The sequence below is a fragment of the Mobula hypostoma genome, chromosome 3 (assembly GCF_963921235.1).
Source record: "Mobula hypostoma chromosome 3, sMobHyp1.1, whole genome shotgun sequence".
In the NCBI taxonomy this organism is placed as follows: domain Eukaryota; kingdom Metazoa; phylum Chordata; class Chondrichthyes; order Myliobatiformes; family Myliobatidae; genus Mobula; species Mobula hypostoma.
This window is the reverse complement of record NC_086099.1, coordinates 211,020,786-211,042,803: the sequence shown is the minus strand read 5'-3', so window position 1 is coordinate 211,042,803 and position 22,018 is coordinate 211,020,786. Positions and strand designations below refer to the sequence as shown.

At 40.3% G+C, this 22,018-nt stretch overlaps 1 protein-coding gene across 5 annotated transcripts in view; it reads left to right on the top strand.

Annotated features, from left to right (window-relative positions):
- dpp6a (dipeptidyl-peptidase 6a) overlaps positions 1–22,018 on the top strand; it is a 1,586,533-nt gene that overhangs the window by 1,457,455 nt on the left and 107,060 nt on the right. For all 5 annotated transcript variants that reach the window (XM_063044436.1, XM_063044438.1, XM_063044435.1 and 2 more), the window contains exon 13: positions 20,418–20,525. In XM_063044436.1, the coding sequence (XP_062900506.1) occupies positions 20,418–20,525 (108 nt within the window). The remainder of the gene's footprint in view (positions 1–20,417; positions 20,526–22,018) is intronic.

The following is a 22,018-nucleotide window of genomic DNA, read 5'->3' as shown; positions in this document are numbered from 1 at the left end:
TGTGTGTGTGTATATGAATAGAGTTTATGTCTGTGTGTGTGTATATGAATAGGGTTTATGTGTGTGTGTGTGTATATGAATAGGGTTTATGTGTGTGTGTATGTATGACTAGAGTTTATGTCTGTGTGTATGTGTGTGTGTATGAACAGAGTTTGTGTGTGTGTGTGTGTGTGTGTGTGTATGAATAGAGTTTGTGTGTGTGTATGAATAGTTTATGTGTGTGTGTATATATGAATAGAGTTTGTGTGTGTGTGTGTGTATGAATAGAGTTTATGTGTGTGTATATGAATAGAGTTTATGTGTGTGTGTGTGTGTGTGTGTATGAATAGAGTTTATATGTGTGTGTGTGTGTATGAATAGAGTTTGTGCGTGTGTGTGTGTGTATGAATAGAGTTTGTGTGTGTGTGTATATGAATAGAGTTTATGTGTGTGTGTGTGTATGAATAGAGTTTGTGTGTGTGTGTATATGAATAGAGTTTATGTGTGTGTGTGTGTGTATGAATAGAGTTTGTGTGTGTATATGAATAGAGTTTGTGTGTGTGTGTGTGTGTGTGTGTGTGTATGAATAGAGTTTGTGTGTGTATGAATAGAGTTTATGTGTGTGTGTGTATATGAACAGAGTTTATGTGTGTGTGTGTGTATATGAATAGGGTTTATGTGTGTGTATATGAATAGTTTATGTGTGTGTGTATATGAATAGAGTTTGTGTGTATGTATGAATAGAGTTTATGTGTGTGTATGAATAGAGTTTATGTGTGTGTGTGTATATGAACAGAGTTTATGTGTGTGTATATGAATAGGGTTTATGTGTGTGTGTGTGTATGAATAGAGTTTGTGCGTGTGTGTGTGTGTGTATGAATAGAGTTTGTGTGTGTGTGTATATGAATAGAGTTTATGTGTGTGTGTGTGTGTGTATGAATAGAGTTTATGTGTGTGTATATGAATAGAGTTTATGTCTGTGTGTGTGTGTGTGTGTGTGTGTATGAATAGAGTTTATGTGTGTGTGTGTATGAATAGTTTGTGTGTGTGTGTATATGAATAGAGTTTATGTGTGTGTGTGTGTATGAATAGAGTTTGTGTGTGTGTATGAATAGAGTTTATGTGTGTGTGTGTATATGAATAGAGTTTATGTGTGTGTATATGAATAGGGTTTATGTGTGTGTGTGTGTGTGTGTGCGTGTGTGTGTGTGTATGAATAGAGTTTGTGTGTGTGTGTATATGAATAGAGTTTATGTGTGTGTGTGTGTATGAATAGAGTTTATGTGTGTGTATGAATAGAGTTTATGTGTGTGTGTGTATATGAACAGAGTTTATGTGTGTGTGTGTATATGAATAGGGTTTATGTGTGTGTATATGAATAGTTTATGTGTGTGTGTATATGAATAGAGTTTGTGTGTATGTATGAATAGAGTTTATGTGTGTGTATGAATAGAGTTTATGTGTGTGTGTGTATATGAACAGAGTTTATGTGTGTGTATATGAATAGGGTTTATGTGTGTGTGTGTGTATGAATAGAGTTTGTGCATGTGTGTGTGTGTGTATGAATAGAGTTTGTGTGTGTGTGTATATGAATAGAGTTTATGTGTGTGTGTGTGTATGAATAGAGTTTATGTGTGTGTATATGAATAGAGTTTATGTCTGTGTGTGTGTGTGTGTATGAATAGAGTTTATGTGTGTGTGTGTATGAATAGTTTGTGTGTGTGTGTATATGAATAGAGTTTATGTGTGTGTGTGTGTATGAATAGAGTTTATGTGTGTATATGAATAGAGTTTGTGTGTGTGTGTGTGTATGAATAGAGTTTATGTGTGTGTGTGTATATGAACAGAGTTTATGTGTGTGTGTGTGTATATGAATAGGGTTTATGTGTGTGTATATGAATAGTTTATGTGTGTGTGTATATGAATAGAGTTTGTGTGTATGTATGAATAGAGTTTATGTGTGTGTATGAATAGAGTTTATGTGTGTGTGTGTATATGAACAGAGTTTATGTGTGTGTATATGAATAGGGTTTATGTGTGTGTGTGTGTATGAATAGAGTTTGTGCGTGTGTGTGTGTGTGTATGAATAGAGTTTGTGTGTGTGTGTATATGAATAGAGTTTATGTGTGTGTGTGTGTGTGTATGAATAGAGTTTATGTGTGTGTATATGAATAGAGTTTATGTCTGTGTGTGTGTGTGTGTGTGTGTGTATGAATAGAGTTTATGTGTGTGTGTGTATGAATAGTTTGTGTGTGTGTGTATATGAATAGAGTTTATGTGTGTGTGTGTGTATGAATAGAGTTTGTGTGTGTGTATGAATAGAGTTTATGTGTGTGTGTGTATATGAATAGAGTTTATGTGTGTGTATATGAATAGGGTTTATGTGTGTGTGTGTGTGTGCGTGTGTGTGTGTGTATGAATAGAGTTTGTGTGTGTGTGTATATGAATAGAGTTTATGTGTGTGTGTGTGTATGAATAGAGTTTATGTGTGTGTATGAATAGAGTTTATGTGTGTGTGTGTATATGAACAGAGTTTATGTGTGTGTGTGTATATGAATAGGGTTTATGTGTGTGTATATGAATAGTTTATGTGTGTGTGTATATGAATAGAGTTTGTGTGTATGTATGAATAGAGTTTATGTGTGTGTATGAATAGAGTTTATGTGTGTGTGTGTATATGAACAGAGTTTATGTGTGTGTATATGAATAGGGTTTATGTGTGTGTGTGTGTATGAATAGAGTTTGTGCATGTGTGTGTGTGTGTATGAATAGAGTTTGTGTGTGTGTGTATATGAATAGAGTTTATGTGTGTGTGTGTGTATGAATAGAGTTTATGTGTGTGTATATGAATAGAGTTTATGTCTGTGTGTGTGTGTGTGTATGAATAGAGTTTATGTGTGTGTGTGTATGAATAGTTTGTGTGTGTGTGTATATGAATAGAGTTTATGTGTGTGTGTGTGTATGAATAGAGTTTATGTGTGTATATGAATAGAGTTTGTGTGTGTGTGTGTGTATGAATAGAGTTTATGTGTGTGTGTGTATATGAATAGAGTTTATGTGTGTGTATATGAATAGGGTTTATGTGTGTGTGTGTGTGTGTGTGTATGAATAGAGTTTGTGTGTGTGTGTATATGAATAGAGTTTATGTGTGTGTGTGTGTATGAATAGAGTTTATGTGTGTGTATATGAATAGAGTTTATGTCTGTGTGTGTGTGTGTGTGTGTGTGTATGAATAGAGTTTATGTGTGTGTGTGTGTGTATATGAATAGGGTTTATGTGTGTGTGTGTGTATATGAATAGGGTTTATGTGTGTGTGTGTGTATATGAATAGAGTTTGTGTGTGTGTGTGTATGAATAGAGTTTGTGTGTGTATATGAATAGAGTTTGTGTGTGTGTGTGTATGAATAGAGTTTATGTGTGTGTGTATATGAATAGAGTTTATGTGTGTGTGTATGAATAGAGTTTATGTGTGTGTATATGAATAGTTTATGTGTGTGTATATGAATAGAGTTTGTGTGTGTGTATGAATAGAGTTTATGTGTGTGTGTGTATGAATAGAGTTTATGTGTGTGTATATGAATAGAGTTTATGTCTGTGTGTGTGTGTGTGTATGAATAGAGTTTATGTGTGTGTGTGTGTGTGTATATGAATAGGGTTTATGTGTGTGTGTGTGTATATGAATAGGATTTATGTGTGTGTGTGTATATGAATAGGGTTTATGTGTGTGTGTGTGTATGAATAGAGTTTGTGTGTGTATATGAATAGAGTTTGTGTGTGTGTGTGTATGAATAGAGTTTATGTGTGTGTGTATATGAACAGAGTTTATGTGTGTGTGTATGAATAGAGTTTATGTGTGTGTGTATGAATAGAGTTTATGTGTGTGTGTGTATATGAATAGAGTTTATGTGTGTGTATATGAATAGTTTATGTGTGTGTGTATATGAATAGAGTTTGTGTGTATGTATGAATAGAGTTTATTTGTGTGTGTATGAATAGAGTTTATGTGTGTGTATGAATAGAGTTTATGTGTGTGTATATGAATAGTTTATGTCTGTGTGTATATGAATAGAGTTTGTGTGTGTGTATGAATAGAGTTTATGTGTGTGTATATGAATAGGGTTTGTGTGTGTGTGTGTGTGTGTATGAATAGAGTTTATTTGTGTGTGTATGAATAGAGTTTATGTGTGTGTGTGTATGAATAGAGTTTATGTGTGTGTATATGAATAGTTTATGTGTGTGTATATGAATAGAGTTTGTGTGTGTGTGTATGAATAGAGTGTATCTGTGTGTGTGTATATGAATAGGGTTTGTGTGTGTGTGTGTGTGTGTGTGTGTGTGTGTGTGTGTGTATGAATAGAGTTTATGTGTGTGTGTGTGTATGAATAGAGTTTATATGTGTGTGTGTTTATGAATAGAGTTTATATGTGTGTGTGTGTGTATGAATACAGTTTATATGCATGTAAACAGGATGTTCAGCCCAGCTTGTCCACACCGACCAAGAGACACCCATCTTTTATAAATCCCATCTTCTAGCACTTAGCCTAGAACCTTCTATGTCTTGGCAACCAAGTGTTTATCTAGACACTTCTCTGCTTCTATCACTCTCTCAGGCAGTGTGTTCCAGGTACTCGCTACTCTATGGGTGAAAATGATCTCTCTCAGATCTCCGCTAAATTTCTTATCCATTGCCATAAATCCGTGTTGCATAGTTTTTTCTACCTTTAATATGGGGGTGACAATTTCCTGCAATATACCCCATCTACAAATGAAGAGGCTAGAAGTCAGCATCCTAGGCCTAAGTGAAATAAGATGGAAAGGCACTGGAGTATTCCAATCAGACAACTACAGGATGATATACTCTGGTGTAGATAAACATGAAAAGGGTTTAGCAATCATCTTAGACAAAGAAACATCCAAGAGCCTGTTAGGATACTGGCATAACTCAGACAGAATGATGCTAATCAAACTAAAAGAACAACAAAACAACACTTCTATCTTCCAAGTATATGCACCCACAATGGTAAGCTCAGAGGAAGAAATTGGTGCCTTCTACCACTCCCTAGACAAAGCACTAGAGAATGCAAATCACAAGAAGCCATCATAGTCATGGGCGACTTCAATGCAAAAGTTGGTGAGGGAAGAGAAGACCATGTTGTTGGAGACCAGGGATTGGGAGAAAGAAATGAAAGGGGAGAAAAGCTTATATCATGGTGTAAAACAATCAATCAGATAATCACCAAACACTTGGTTTAAACAACATCCAAGAAGGAAATGGACATGGAGAAGCCCAGATGGGAACAACAGAATTCAAATTGACTACATAACAATCAATAACAGATTCAAAAACTCGATAACTCAATCTAAAAGCTACCCTGGAGCAGACTGTGGAAGTGACCACATACCAGGTCATTAGCAAAATGAAAATAAAGATGAGAAAATTAAAGAAACCAAAAAGATCAGAACCACTGGATTATCAACAACTACAAAACAACCCTCATCTGAAAACAGAATACACAATCAAGGTGAAAAACCGTTTTCAATTGCTGCAGGTTGAAGGAGGCAAATCTTCCTGGGACATACTGAAGGAATCCATGGTTGTAGCTTCAAAAGAAACCATCCCATGAAAAGAATGGAAAAGTAAGAAGAAATGGATAACTGAAGATACAATACAATTGATGCAACAAAAACAGACCATGAAGCTAAGAGACAGCGAAGAATACAAACAACTTGATAAGACAATAAAAAGAAAATGCAGAGAAGCTAAAGACAGATGGCTAAATAAGAAATGCTCAGAGATAGAAATGCTACAAACCCATAACCCTGGAACAAAGTTGATGCACAATAAGATTAAAGAACTAACGGGGAAATTACCTTGCTCAGCAAGGGGATGCATCAAGGCAAAAGATGGCAGCTTAATTATGAACAAAGAGGAAATCCTAAACAGATGGACAGAATATATAAAAGAACTTTTTGAAGACCAAAAAGGAGAAAAACTGAACATAAAGAAGAATCTTGAAGGACTTAGCATTCTAAAATCAGAAATTCGAGCAGCCATAAATAAAACAAAACATAACAGAGCAACTGGTCCAGACAACATCGCTGTTGAAATGATACTGGCCTTAGAAGATTTTGGAATAGAGAAAATAACAGAAATAGCAAATGAAATCTATGATCATGGGGAGATACCTGATGATTTAAGTAAATCAGTGTTCATCACACTTCCAAAGAAAGAGGGAGCAACAGAATGTGAGTTACATTGTACAATAAGCCTGATGAGCCACGTGGCAAAAATTATTCTCAGAGTAATCATGATGAGAGCAAGATGCTGTATAAAACCAGAAATCAGTAAAGAACAATGCGGCTTTTGTGGAAAACACTGGAACCAGAAATGCAATTTTCATGCTACGGATGATCTGTGAACGAGCCATTGAGGTACAAAAAGACATCTACCTATATTTCATTGACTATACAAGAGCTTTTGACACTGTCAGACAGCAAGATCTTCTGGAAATGGTTCAAGATCTTGACATAGGTGGGAAAGATATACGTTTCTTAAGAAACTTATACTGGGACCAGACAGCATCCATCAGAATAGAAGGAGAAGTGAGTGAGTATGTGAATATCATGAAAGGAGTCAGGCAGGGTTGTGTCTTTTCACCAGACTTATTCAACCTGTATAGTGAAAATATCTTGAGATGTATCAAAGACATCAAAGGATTCACAATTGGATGCCATAATATAAATAACATCAGATATGCTGAAGACATCATACTAATAGCTGACTCAGAAACAAAACTTCAAGAACTACTCACTATAGTGGCAGCAGAAAGTAATCGCAGAGGCCTCTCAATCAACACCAAGAAGACAGAAAGCATGGTCATCTCCAGAAAGACAAACATCCCACAATGTGTGATCAAGATCAGAAATACAAACATCAAACAAGTCAACAAATTCAGATATCTTGGCAGCCTAATAACAAGTGATGGCAGGTGCGACATAGATATCAAATACAGAATAGCAATGGCGAAAGAAGCTTTCCAAAAAATGAAGACCTTATTAACAGACAGAAAGATGAGCACGTACACTAAAAACAGAATACTGCAGTGCTACATTTATTCTATCCTGACTTATGGAAGTCAACGCTGGACTATTTCTCCAGCAATGGAAAAGAGACTAGAAGCAGCTGAATTATGGTTCTACAGGAGAATGTTAAGAAATATCATGGACCACACACACATCAAATGAAGAAGTTCTCAGAAGAGCCCAAGCAGTTCGATGACTCATACCAACAATAAGAGAGAGACAACTCAGATTCCTAGGACACATCATGCAGAACGATGAACTAGAAAAACTCATACTCTCTGGAAAGATCGTGGGGAGCAAACCTAGAGGAAGATCTCAGTTTATATACATCAAAAGCCTAGCCAGGTGGTTACACATCGAAGAAATGGAAGTTATCCAAAGAACGAAGGATAGATCTATATGGAAAACCATGGTCGCCAACGTCTGCATTGGATATGGTACCTAGTCAGACAGACCCCATCTAGACCCCTCAGTTTTATATGCCTCAGATTGAGCATAAATGCCCTGCTCTTGTATTCAATGCCACAATTAGTGAAGGCCAATATCTCATATAGCTTCTTCACTGCATTATTTCTTGCTCTTGAACAAAAGGGGATAACCTCATTTGCCTCATCATTGAAATGTTCCCACAACTTATGGACTCACTTTCAAGCACACTTCATTTCATGTTTTCTATTTAATGCTTATTTATTTATTATTATTATTTCTATCTCTTTGTATTTGCACAGTTGGTTGCCTTTTGCACACTGGTTGAATGCCCACATTGGTACAGTCTTTCATTGATACTGTTATGGTTATTATTTTATAATGGATTTATTGAGTATGCCTGCAAAAAATGATCTCGGGTTTGTACATGGCAACATGTATGTACTTTCATAATAAGTTTACTTTGAACTTTGATCTTTGAACTTTATCTATCTGTGCTGTCACCTTCAAGGATCACTGCACTTGCATTTCAAGGCCCCTCTGTTCTTCAGTATCCAAGGACTGTCCCTCACTGCCAGTCCTCCCATACTGCAATTGTGTTCCTTCTTAGCACAACCTGTAGAGCTGGAGACCACAGGTTTCATGCCAGCTTCCGAGCGCTCTGCATTTTGTTTGAATATTTTCCCCTGTTGCTAGCACTCATTCTAGTGACCTGCACCAATGGTCTTCACAAAGTAGAACAAGTGCTGAAGGATATTGTGATGAAATTTGGAATGACTAGAATGAAGGGAATAAGGTAGGTCCCTTTCCAGTTCAGCCTTGGTGACCACCACTGACAAAAGTGACTGAGGCTGATCCTCCACTCACTACATGCTTCGGATGAAACGACCCTGCTTTTCATAGGCACAAATTTCTGCTCCCTCTGCCTTAAAACTGACTAAATTGACATTGATTGCTTTAAGCATAACATTAAATAAATTCTAGCTTGAGCCCAGCTGCATCTCATGGGCTGATGTTGCATTGACAATAAATATGCTTAATTTCAAGTTGGAAGTTCAAAGTAAATATATTATCTAAGTATATAAGACCCATAAGACCATAAGATATTGAAGCAGAATCAGGCCATTCAGCCCATTGAGTCTGTTCTGCCATTCCATTATGGCTGATCCCAGATCTCACTCAACTCCATACACCTACCTTCTCACCATAACCTTTGATACCCCGACCAATCAGGAAACATCAATTTTTGCTTAAGTATACTCATTGTCTTGGCCCCACAACTATCTGTGGCAAGCATCCCACAAATTCACTACTCTCTGGTTTAAAAAAAAATCCTCCTTAACTCTGTTCTAAAGGGTCGCCCCTCAATTTTGGGGCTGTGCCCTCACCATAGAAAACATCCTCTCCACTTTCACTTTATCTAGTCCTTTCAACATTCGGTATCTGGAGTATTGCATCCAGTTCTGGACACTCCATTATGGGAAGTATGTCAGGGCTTTGGAGAGGGTGCTGAAGAGCTTTACTGGGTTGCTGTCTGGATCAGAGGGCATGTACTATAAGGAGAGTTTGGACAAACTAGTATTGTTTTCCTGGAACGGCAGAGGCTGAGGAGAAAGCTGATAGAGGTTTATAAAATTATGAGAGGCATAGAACCAGTACCTTTTTGAAGTGTCCAATACCGAAGGACATGTATTTAAAATGCGTGGAGACAAGTTTTTGTTTAAAATATACTGCCGCTGTGGTGGGGGGGGGGGGTGCGGTTAATAGAGGCCAATGCTATAAAGGCATTAAAAAAGTTCTTAGTTAGACATTTGAAAATGCAGAAGAATTTTGATAGAGGATACTTTAGTTAGGCACTTAACCACTAGTTTAATCAGTTCAGTACAACATTTGGGCTGAAAGGCCTGTTCCTGTGCTGTCCTATGTTTTAATTTACTGTGTTTGTTCATAAGCAAGTGATGTCAGTCTTTCCATATTTACTTTTCTTTCTGTCTCTCATGAATTAAGTACTCATATTCCTAATCTGATATGTCAATCCATAGCTTCCTCCACTTCCGAGATGAGACCACTGTAAGATTGGTGGAGCAAAATATGAAAGCTATAGTCAAGAGGGGAATTAGGATTTCCAGAAGGCAGGTTGAGAAGGATATTGCTAATAATGCTAAGATTAATCCTATGAGATTTTTTTCAATACCTTAGTAGTGAAAGAAATGTCAAGGAGAGGGTTAAGTGCAGTGCCTATAAAAAGTATCTCACCATACACTAGCCTGACATTCATTTTCTTGCAGGTATTTGCAGTAGAACAAAGAAATACAATAGAATCTTTGGAAAAACTACACACAAAGACTGACAAACAATGTGCAATAGAAGACAAACTACGCAAATACAGAAATACAAATAAATAAATAAAATGATTGATTGATTAATTCTACTAAGAACATGAGCTATAGAGTCCTTGAAAGTAATTCTGTAGGCTGAGGAATTAGTTCAAAGGCTGAGGTGAGAAGTTATCCATGCTGGTTCAGGGCCCTGATGGTTGAAGGGTGATAACAGAAGAATCAAGCCCCCTCTAAGCACAGTCTTGAAACCATTTGGCCAACAGGGCCCAAGTTGTAGTTGTGGCATCAAAGTTCCCTGTTCAATGCAATACGGAGATTTACTGTAGATATTATCCATTAGCATTGTACATTATATTACCCTCACGCAGGAGGTACAGAGGCCTGGAGCCCCACACAACCAGGTTCAAGGATAGATATCTCCTGTCAGTCATTCAGATCTCCAACCTGCACAACCCCAATCACTACCTCAGTATAACAACACTATGACCACTGTGAACTGCAATAGACTTAGTTTACTTTTCTTAAAATTGTACTATTTCTTGTTTAGTATTGTATAATAGTACAGCTTCTACTCCACTGTTCTAAGACTGCTAAATAGTTACCGAGAATGCAAAGTTGGACTCTTGACTGCATAATATATCTCGTTATGGTTTTGCACCTTATAGTTTACCTGCACTTTCTCGATAGCTGTTACATTTTATTCTGCATTGTTATCGTTTTACTTCTTTCTACCACAGTACACTGTGCAATGATGTGACCTGCATGAACAAGACAAACTTTTCACTGTGCTGTATCTTGGTACTTAAGACCATAAGGTCATAAGGCATAGGAACAGGTTTAAGCCACTTAGCCCATTGAGCACATCCTTGCTCTTATATTCTCATCCTCTCAAAATTATTGCTAACATTGCATTTACCTTCCCTACCACTGACTCAACCTGAAAGTTAACCTTTATGGAATCCTGCATAATAACTTACAAGCCTCTTTGCACCTTTGATTTTTGAATGTTCTCCCTGTTTGGAAAATAGTCCACACCTTTATTCCTTTTACCAAAGTGCATGACCATACACTTCCCTACACTGCACTCCATCTGCCACTACTTTGCCCATTCTCCTAATCTGTCTAAGTCCTTCTGCAGATTCCATGCTTCCTCAACATTACCTGCCCCTCCACCTATAAATATATCATCTGCAAACTTGGCCACAAAGCCATCAATTCCATCATCCAAATTGTTGATATATAATGTGACAAGAAACGTCCCAATACAGACCCCTGCAGACCATCACTAGTCACCTGCAGCCAACCAGAACAGCCCCCTTTATTTCCATGCTTTGCCTCCTGCTATCAGCCAATTTTCTATCCATGCTATTATCTTTCCTGTAATACCATGGGCTCATATCTTGTTAAGCAACTTCATGTGCCACACTTTGTCAAAAGCCTTCTGAAAATCCAAATAAGCAAAATCCACTGACTCTCCTTTATATATCCTGTCTGCTTTTTCCTCAAATAATTCCAACAGATTTGTCAGGCAAGATTTCCCCTTGGTGAAACCATGCTGACTTTGACCTACTTTATTAGGTCCCCCCAAGAACCCCAAAACCTCATCCTTAATAATGGACTTCAACATCTTCTCAACCACTGAAGTCAGGCTAACTGGCCTATCTATATTATCCTTTCTTCTGGCTCCCGCCCTGCTTAAAAAGTGGAGTGACATTTGCAATTTTCCATTTTTGGTGATTGTTGAAAGTTCATGACCAATGCCTTCACAAGCTCTTCAGCTGCTACTTTTAGAATCCTGGGATGTAGTCCATCTGGTCCAGGTGACTTAACAATCTTCAGACCTTTCAAGTTCCCAAGCACGTTCTCTTTAGTGATATCAACTACACTTTCTTCAGACCCCTGACACTGGGATTTCTAGCATACTGCTAGTGTATTCCACAGTGAAAACTGATGCAAAATACTTTCTAAGTTTGTCCAGCATTATTTTATCCCCCATTACTACCTCTCCAGATCATTTTCCAGCAATCCAATAGCCACTGTCATCTGTATTTTACACTTTATATATCTGAAAAAAATACTTCTGGTATCCTCTTAGATATTGTTGGCTAGATTACCTTCATATTTCATCTTTTCTCTCCTTATATTTTTTGTTGCCTTCTGTTGGTTGTTAAGTTCTTCCCCAAACTCTAACTTTAGATTGCCGCCAGAAACTCCAGCCATTGCTGTTCTACCATCATCCCTGCTAGTGTCCCATTCAAATCAACTCTGGCCAGTGCCACTCTCATGTCTCTGTAATTCCTGTTGTTCCACTGTAATACTGATACATTGACTTTATCTTCTCCCTTTCAAACTGCAGGGTGAATGCTTTCATATTGTGACACACCGGCATGTGGGGGGGGGGAGGGGGGATGGGTCATGGTTAACAGCCCATCCCAGAATTCCTAGTGGCCTGCATTATTTATTGTTCATGTTTTAAAATGCTTTTATGGTATTATGGTGGCATGTTCAAGTTCATTTATTGCTACATTTTAGCCTGGGATGTACAGTTATCTGCATGTGTGTTTGTGGGTCTCCCTGACTGTAACCAGGGTATGTAATAATCACCTCCCCTGTCTTATATGAATGATTGGGTCTCCTCCTGGGTCATAGTGCCTGGTCTGCTTTTGTGCTTGTCGCAAAAAAAATGGCTGTTGAGTTAAATGAGTTTTTCTCATCTGTCATAATGGACCAACTGCTCGCCACAATATTATGAAGACTGTCTCCTTAGGGTTCCTTAACCTCTTTAGTGGACAATTCTACAAAAGGTAGCAGTTTCAGCCCAGTACATCACAGGTAAAAGCAGCCCAACCATTGAGCACATCTACATGAAATGCTGCTGTAGAAAATCAGCATCCATCATCAAAGATTCTCACCACCCAGGCCATGCTCTCTTGTCACTGCTGCCATCAGGTAGAAGGTACAAGAGCCTCAGGACTCACACCACCAGGTTCAAAAACAGTTACTAACCCTCAACCATCAGGCTCTTGAACATAAAAAGACAACAACACTCATTTAAGAACTCTTATCTTGTCATTTAATGCTCATTATTTACATCTGCATTTACACAATTTGTTGTTCATTGATCCTGTTAACAGTTACTGTTCTTTAGATTTGTTGAGTATGCCCACAGAAAAAGAATCTCAGGGTTGTATGTGGTGACATGTATGTACTCTGATAATAAGTTTTACTTAGAACTTCAAACTTTGTATTTTGAGCTTTGAACTTTAAGCTCTCTAATCAAATCTCTTTCATTACACAACACCCAACCCAGAATTGCCTTTCTCCTAGTAGGCTCAACCGAAAAAGCCATCTCGTGAGCACTCTACAAATTCTGCCTCTTGACATCAGCACCAACCTGATTTTCCCAATTTATCTGCATATTGAAAACCTTCGTTACTATAATAACTTTGTCCTTTTTTTACATGCCTTTTCTATCTTCTATTGTAATTTGTAGCCCACATCCTGGCTACTGTTCAGTGGCCTATATATAACTGGTCTTCTTGCTTTTGCAGTTTATTAACTCTACCCAGAAGGATTCTACATCTTCAGATCCAATGTCACCTCTTTCAAAGGATTTGATTTCAATTTTATTAACACCACCCCACTCTGTCTACCTGCCTGTATTTTCAATTCAATTTGTATCCTTGAATGTTAAGTACTTAACTATGATCTTCTTTCAGCCATGAACTCAGTGATTCCCACAATGTCATACATGCCAATCTGTAACTGTGCTACAAGATCATCTACCTTCTTACATATACTGTGTGTATTCAAATATGACACCTTCAGTACTATACTCATCACCCTTTTCAATTCTGGCCCCGTTACGCTTTAATTCATCTGACTGACTGAAATTATGCCCTATCCTCTGCCTGTCCTTCCTCGTGGTCTCACTACACACTGCCTCGACTTATATACCAATCGCCCCACCTTCAGCACGATCACTCCTGTTCCTGTCCCCCTGGTAATTTAGTTTAAACCCTCTCCAACAGCTCTAGTAAACAAGGATATTGGTCCCCCTTGGGTTCGGATGGCTTTGTTGCAAAGTTTGCAGATGATATGAAGGTAGATGGCAAGGCAGGTTATTTTTGTACATGTCATGCCTTCCCTAGAAGAGATCCCAATGATCCAGAAATCTGAAACCTTGCCCCCTGCACCAGTTCCTTAGCCATTCATTCACCTGTACCATCATAAGACCATAAGTCGTAGGAGCAGAAATAGGCCATTCAGACCATCATGTCTTCTCCGCCATTCCATCATTGCTGATCCCGGATCCCACTCAACCCCATACACCTGCTGTCTCGCCATATCCTTTGATGCCCTGACTGATCAGGAAATGATCAATTTCCACCTTAAATATACACACGGACTTGGCCTGCACCGCAGTCTATGGCAGAGCATTTCACAGATTTAATATATCCTGGCTAAAAAAAGTTGTCCTTACTTCGGTTCTAAAGGGTCACCGCTCAATTTTGAAGCTGTGCCCACAATTATCATCATATTTTGAGCCTCAATTTTGAGGCTGTGCCCACAATTATCATCATATTTGTGTCATGACTAGCACGTGTTACTGGGAGTAATCTAGAGGTTACTACCTTGGAGTTCCTGCTCTTCACCCTCTTTCCTAACTCTAACTTCCTATGGTCACTGCACAGAACCTCTCCCCCTTGTCCACCTACATTATTGGTGCACCGTGACCTCTGGCTACTCACCCTCTCTCGAATCTTCTGCAGCCATTTGGAGACATCCTGGACCCTAACATCCGAGAGGCAACGTAACCATCCTGACTTCTCGTTCTTGGCCACAGAATCCCCTGTGCATCCCCCTAACTATCGAGTCTCCTACCATTGCCGCTCTGCCTGACTTCACCCTTCCCTGCTGAGCCTCAGAGCTGGCCATAGTACCACCGGCCTGCCTGCTGCTGCTGTGCTCTAACAGGTCATTTCTCCCAGGGTATGCATGTGACAAGAAGGAACCAATTTAAATTCCAAATCAAATAACTCATGTTTAATTAATGTTTCTCTTGTGCATGCTGTGCCTCTAAATCTATATACCTGTGATGCGGCTGCAAATAAGTTCTTCACTGCACCTGTGCATATATTAACAATAAACGTGACTTCATCTTTGACTTTGAAAACCAACAGAGGGAGAAGTGGAGATGTGGCTCACTATTGTGTGCTTTATACAAGCTATGAGCCCATGGTATAACAGGAAAGATTCTAGCATGGATAAAGCAGTGGCTGATTGGCAGGAGGAAAAGAGTGGGAATAAAGGAAGCCTTTTCTGGCTGGCTGCCGGTGACTACAGGGGTCAGTGTTGGGTCCGAATCTCTTTACGTTATATGTCAATGACTTGGATGATGAAATTGATGGTCTTATTGCAACATTTGCAGATGACACCAAGATAGGTGCGAGGCAGGTAACTTTGAGGAAGTAGAGAAGCTACAGAAGGTCTTAAACAGATTAGGAGAATGGGCAAAAATGTGGCAGATGGAATACAGTGTTGGGAAGTGTATGATCATGCTCTTTTAAATGGAGAGAAAATACAAAAAAACTGAGGCGCAGAAGGATTTAGGAGTCCTTGTGCTGGATTCCCTAAAGTTTAATTTGCAGGTTGAGTCTATGGTGAGAAAGGGAAAGGTGATGTTAACATTCGTTTCAAGAGGACTAGAATATAAAAGCAAGGATGTAATGTTGAGACTTTATAAAGCACTGGTAAGGTCTCACTTGGAGTATTGTGAACAGTTTTGGGCCCTTTACCTTAGAAAGGATGTACTGAAACTGGAGATGGTTCAAACGAGGTTCATGAAAATGATTCCATCACTGAATGGCTTGTCATATGAAGAATATTTGATGGCTCTAGGCCTGTATTCACTAGAATTCGGAAGAATGAGGGGTGACCTCATTGAAACCTATCAAGTGGTGAAAGGCCTTGATACAGTGGGTATGGAGAGGATGTTTCCTTTGGTAGGAGAGTCTAAGACCAGAGGACCAGCCTCAGAATAGAGGGATGTCCTTTTAGAATGGAGATTAAGGAGAATTTCATTGCCAAAGGCAGCTGTGGAGGCTGTCTTCATGTATATTTAAGGCAGAGTTTGATGGATTCTTGACTGGACAGGGCATGAAGGGATATGGAGAGAAGGCAGGATATTGGAACTGAGAGGAAAAATAGATCAGCCATGATGAAATGGTGGAGCAGACTCGATGGGCCAAATGTCCTAATTCTGCACTTAGGTCTTATGGTGTTATACTTTTGCCTCTAGTCAAGATCTACCAAATTGTCTAGATGTTGATCTCAATCAGCAATGAGTTTAGAAACCACAGAAACATTACAGCACAGAAACAGGCCTTTTGGCCCTTCTTGGCAGTGCCAAACCATTTTTATGCCTAGTCCCACTGACCTGCACCTGGACCATATCCCTCCATACACCTCTCATCCATGTACCTGTCCAAGTTTTTCTTAAATGTTAAAAGTGAGCCCACATTTACCACTTTATCTGGCAGCTCATTCCACACTCCCATCACTCTGTGTGAAGAAGCCCCCACTAATGTTCCCTTTAAACTTTTCCCCCTTCACCCTTAACCCCTGTCCTCTTTTTTTCTCCCCTTGCTTCAGTGGAAAAAGCCTGCTTGCATTCACTCTATCTATACCCATCATACTTTTATATACTTCTATCAAATCTCCCCTCATTCTTCTACACTCCAGGGAATAAAGTCCTAACCTATTCAACCCCTCTGTAACTCAGTTTCTCAAGTCCCAGCAACATCATTGTACACCTTCTCTGCACTCTTTCAACCTTATTGATATCCTTCCTGTAATTTGGTGACCAAAACTGCACACAATACTCCAAATTCAGCCTCACCAATGTGTTATACAACCTCACTATAACATTCCAACTCCTATACTCAATACTTTGATTTATAAAGGCCAAGGTACCAAAAGCTCTCTTTACGACCCTATCTACCGGTGATGCCACTTTTAGGGAATTTTGTATCTGTATTCCCAGATCCCTCTGTTCTACTGCACTCCTCAGTGCCTTACCATTTACCTTGTATGTTCTACCTTGGTTTGTCCTTCCAAAGTGCAATACCTCTCACTTGTCTGTATTAAACTCCATCTGTCATTTTTCAGCCCATTTTTCCAGCTGGTCCAAATCCCTCTGCAAGCTTTGAAAACCTTTCTCACTGTCCACTACTCCTCCAATCTTTGTATCATCAGCAAATTTGCTGATCCAATTTACCACATTATCATCCAGATCATTGATATAGATGACAAATAACAATGGACCCAGCACTGATCCCTGTGGCACATCATTAGTCACAGGCCTCCACTCTTGAGAAGCAATCCTCCACTACCACTCTCTGGCTTCTCCCATTGAGACAATGTCTAATCCAACTTACTACCTCACCATGTATATCTAGCGACTGAATCTTCCTAACTAACCTCCCATGCGGGACCTTGTCAAAGGCCTTTCCGAAGTCCATATATACAACATCCACTGCCTTCCCTACATCCATTTTCCTGGTAACCTCCTCGACATGACCTACCACACACAAAACCATGTTGGCTCTCCCTAATAGGTCCCTGTCTATCCAAATACTTGTAGATCCTATCTCTTAGTACCTTTTCCAATAATTTACCTACTACCGACGTCAAACTTACTGTCCTATAGTTCCCTGGATTACTTTTTGAGCCTTTTTTAAACAAGGGAACAACATGAACTATCCTCCAATCCTCCGGAACTTCACCCGTGGATACCAACATTTTAAATTTATCTGCCAGGTCCCCTGCAATTTCAACACTAGTCTCCTTCAAGGTCTGAGGGAATACCCTGTCACGTCCTGGGCATTTATCTACTCTGATTTGCCTCAAGATAGCAAGCACCTCCTACTCTTCAACTTGTATAGATTCCATGACCTCACTACTTGTTTGCCTTACTTCTATTGACTCCATTGCCAGTTTCCTTAGTAAATACAGACGCAAAAAACCTATTTAAGATCTCCCCCATTTCTTTTGGTTCCATACATAACTGACCACTCTGATCTTCAAGAGGACCAATTTTATCCCTTACTATCCTTTTGCTCTTAATATACTTGTAGAAGCTCTTTTGAGTATCCTTCACCGTGACTGCCAAAGCAACCTCATGTCTTCTTTTAGCCCTCCTGATTTCTTTCTTAAGTATTTTTGCACTTTTTTATACTCCTCAAGTACCTTATTTGCTCCCTGTTTCCTATACATATTATACATCTCTCTCTTCTTTATCAGAGTTCCAATATCCCTCGAGAACCAAGGTTCCTTATTCTTATTCACTTTGCCTTTAATCGTGATAGGAACACACAAACTCTGCGCTCCCAAAATTTCTCCTTTGAAGGCCTCCCACTTACCAATCACATCCTTGCCAAAGAACAACCTGTCCCAATCCATGCTTTTTAGATCCTTTCTCATTTCTTCAAATTTGGCCTTTTTCCAGTTTAGGACCTCAACCCGAGGACCAGATCTATCTTTATCCATGATCAAATTGAAACTAATGGTGTTATGATCACTGGAACCAAAGTGTTCCCGTACACACACTTCTGTCACCTGCCCTAACTCGTTTCCTAATAGAAGATCTAATATTGCATCCTCTCTAGTTGGTACCTCTATATATTGATTTGGAAAACTTTCCTGAACACATTTTACAAACTCTAACCCATCTAGACCTTTAACAGTATGGGAATCCCAATCAATGTGTGGAAAATTAAAACTCCTACTATCACAACTTTTGTTTCCTGCAGTTGTCTGCTATCTCTCTGCAGATTTGTTCTTCCAATTCTCGCTGACTATTGGGTGGTCTATAATACAACCCCATTAATGTAGTCATACCTTTCCTGTTTCTCAGCTCCACCCATATGGCCTCGGTAGACAAGCCCTCTAATCTGTCCTGCCTGAGCACTGCTGTAACATTTTCCCTGACTAGCAATGCCACCCCCCCACCCTTCATCCCTCTGCCTCTATCACGTCTGAAACATCGAAACCCTGGAACATTAAGCTGCCAGTCCTGCCCCTCCTGTAGCCAAGTTTCACTAATGTGCTATAATGTCATAATTCCGTGTGTCAATCCATGCCCTCAGCTCATCAGTCTTCCCCACAATACTCCTCGCATTGAAATAGACACACTTAGAAGATTATTACCACCACTACACAACCCTTCTGTTTGTGATTTTGCATGAACTTTTAACATCATTTATTTTCACCCCCGCTCCACTATCTGCTCTGGCACTCTCGTTCCCATCCCCCTGCAAATCTAGTTTAAACCCTCCCCAATAGCACTAACAGACCTCCCTGCAAGGATATTGGTCCCCTTGTAGTTCAGGTGTAACCCATCTCTCTTGTACAGATCCCACCTGCCCCAGAAGGGGTCCCAGTGATCCTGAAATCTGAAACCCTGCCCCCTACACCAGTTCCTCAGCCACTTGTTCATCTGCCAGAGCATCCTATTCCTACCCTCACTGGCACCTAGCACAAGTAGCAATTCTGAGATTACCACCCTCGAGGTCCTGCTTTTTAACTTCCTACCAAGCTCTCTATACTCACTGTCCAGGACCTCCTCACTCTTTCTTCCTACATCATTGGTACCGATGTGTACCATGACATCTGGCTGATCACCCTCCCACTTCAGAATGCTGTGCGCGCGATTAGAGACATCCCTGACCCTGGCACCCGGGAGGCAACAAACCATCTGGGAGTCTCACGACCACAGAACCTCCTTTCTGTACCAAGTCCCCTATCACTACCGCTGTCCTCTTCTTCCACCCTCCCTTCTGCACTGCAGAACCAGACTCAGTGCCAGAGATCCGGCTGCCACAGCTCGCACAGGTAAGTCATTTCCCCCCCCCCCCAACAGTATCCAAATCGGTATACTTGTTGTTGAGGGGAATGGCCACAGGGGAACCCTTTCCTCTTCCCTCGCCTGACGGTAACCCAATTACCTGTGTGCTGCCCTTTTGGCATAACTACCCCCCTGTAGCTACTATCTATAATCTCCCCATTCTCCCGAATTATCTGGAGGTCATCCAGCTCCTACTCCAGTTCCCTAACGCAGTTTGTTAGGAGCTGCAGCTGGATGCGCTTCTTGCAGGTGTCGTTGTCAGGGACACCAGGGGGCTCCCTGACTTCCCACATCCTGCAAGAGGAGCATTCCAACATCCTGCCTGACATTCTCTCTACTCTGAACAAACAGAACAAAACAACAACTTACCGGAAACTATCCTTGCCTCTGCCTGTGTAAGCTGAAGCGTGTTGAGCCAAAGTCGTCTCACTCTGACTCAGCCCACTCCTGACCGGCTGTCTTCAGCTCCTCCGCTCCTAATTGGTTCGCCGTTTAAAAATCTGAAAAAGCCCGCAAATCCTCTCCTTCTCAGCTCTGACAACTCAGCTTCCTACCCATTATCTTGGAACATTCATGTTGCCCGACTGCTGGAATAACTCTTCTGATCGTTGTAAGTTTTCACTCTTTACCGTGTGTCCTTTCATGTGTCAGTGCTCACAGGTAAATGTTTTCACTGATTACAGAATGAACCGCCTCTATTCTCCAAAGATGGAAGGAAGTTCTTCTTCATTCGCCCCAATCCACAGGGAGGACGAGGAAAGTTCTACCACATCGCCATGTCATCTGCTCAAGTAAGTGCCTGAAAAAGAAGCTAAACTTTTCTTATGAGGATAGGTTAGGTGAGCTGGGGCGTTACTCTTTTGAGCAAAGGGGGATGATAGGTGACTTGTTAGAAGTGTACAAAATGTTAAGAGGCATAGATTGAGTGGATAGGCAAGGACTTTTATCCACAGCAGAAATGACTAATGCCAGAGGTAATCATTTTATTGTGATTGGAGGATCACTGAAAGCAGCTATGATGTTCTCCTAAGGTGAGTCCTCAGGTTGCTGTACAGGCTGATCCGGTATCCTCATGTCCGGGATGTTAAGGATTCCCTTAACAGAGAATGCCTGTGCATGACTTTGTTTAACGTGGGGAGGCTGATACACAGGCAAGCCACTACATAGTCCTTGACAGATTGTGGTCAAGGTCCGGTAGCCTGGTCTGGGGACCCTTCATTGCTGCAGCCTTCCTCTGCCTTCACTGCCATTGTGATATTTTCATCCACCAGGAAGATAGGGAGGTGTGTCAGAGGACTGTTTCTTACACAGAGAGTGGTGGGTGCGTGGAACGCCCTGCCAGGGGTGGTGGTAGAGGCAGATACATTAGGGATATTTAAGAAACTCTTAGATAGGCACGTGGATGCGAGAAGAATGGAGGGTTATGTAGGAGAGAAGGGTTGGATTGACCTTAGAGTGAGTTAAAAGGTCAGTGCAACTCATGGGCCAAAAGGACTGTACCTTGCAGGAAGGTTCTGTTTTCAGTGTTGTGTGTTCTATTCCAAGGTTTCATTTCTTGGTTGTTATCATAAGAAAGGTTTAATGTAGGGTGACTGGGGCTTTATTTCAATCATGTGACAAATTTAAAAGGACAGGCCAGATCGACTTGGTTCACTGTCACTGCTCTTGTACTCGTTTACATTTTACTAACGTTTCACTATTAGTCACTTGAGACATAAAAATGCGAAGAGAGCCAGAAAGGGAAAACAGAAAGGACCCTTTTGCCTCCGTGTGGGGTCCGTGACAAGGCAGCATCAATGCCAGATGTTTGGTGGAAGAATTAGAGGGAAGGAGAGCAGAGGAAAATCTGTTTCACCTTGTTCCCTCTCATGTTCCCCTTAAACGTTTCACCTTCCACCTTTAATCCATGACTCGTCTCACCCAACCTCAGTGGAAAAAGCCCGCCTGTATTACTCTGACAGTACCCCTCAAGTGTAACAACATTAGTGCAAGCTGTGAGAGAGTACAGCAGAACGTTGTCCAAGGTAACATTTTGGGATTTTCAGGTTAGTTCAAGAACCTGGTGGCAGTGGGAAAGGAACTGTTGCAGAACCTCGAGGTGTGGGTCCTCAGGCATGTGTACCTCCTGCCTGATGGCAGCAATGAGAAGAGGACATGGCCCAGATGGTGGGCTCTGTGATGATAGACGTTCCTGAGGCACGTTCCCTGTCTTTTTCTATCTGAATCCATACATTGAAACATTCTACAGACTCTCAATATGATCCTTGCAGGGAGAGACTGACAC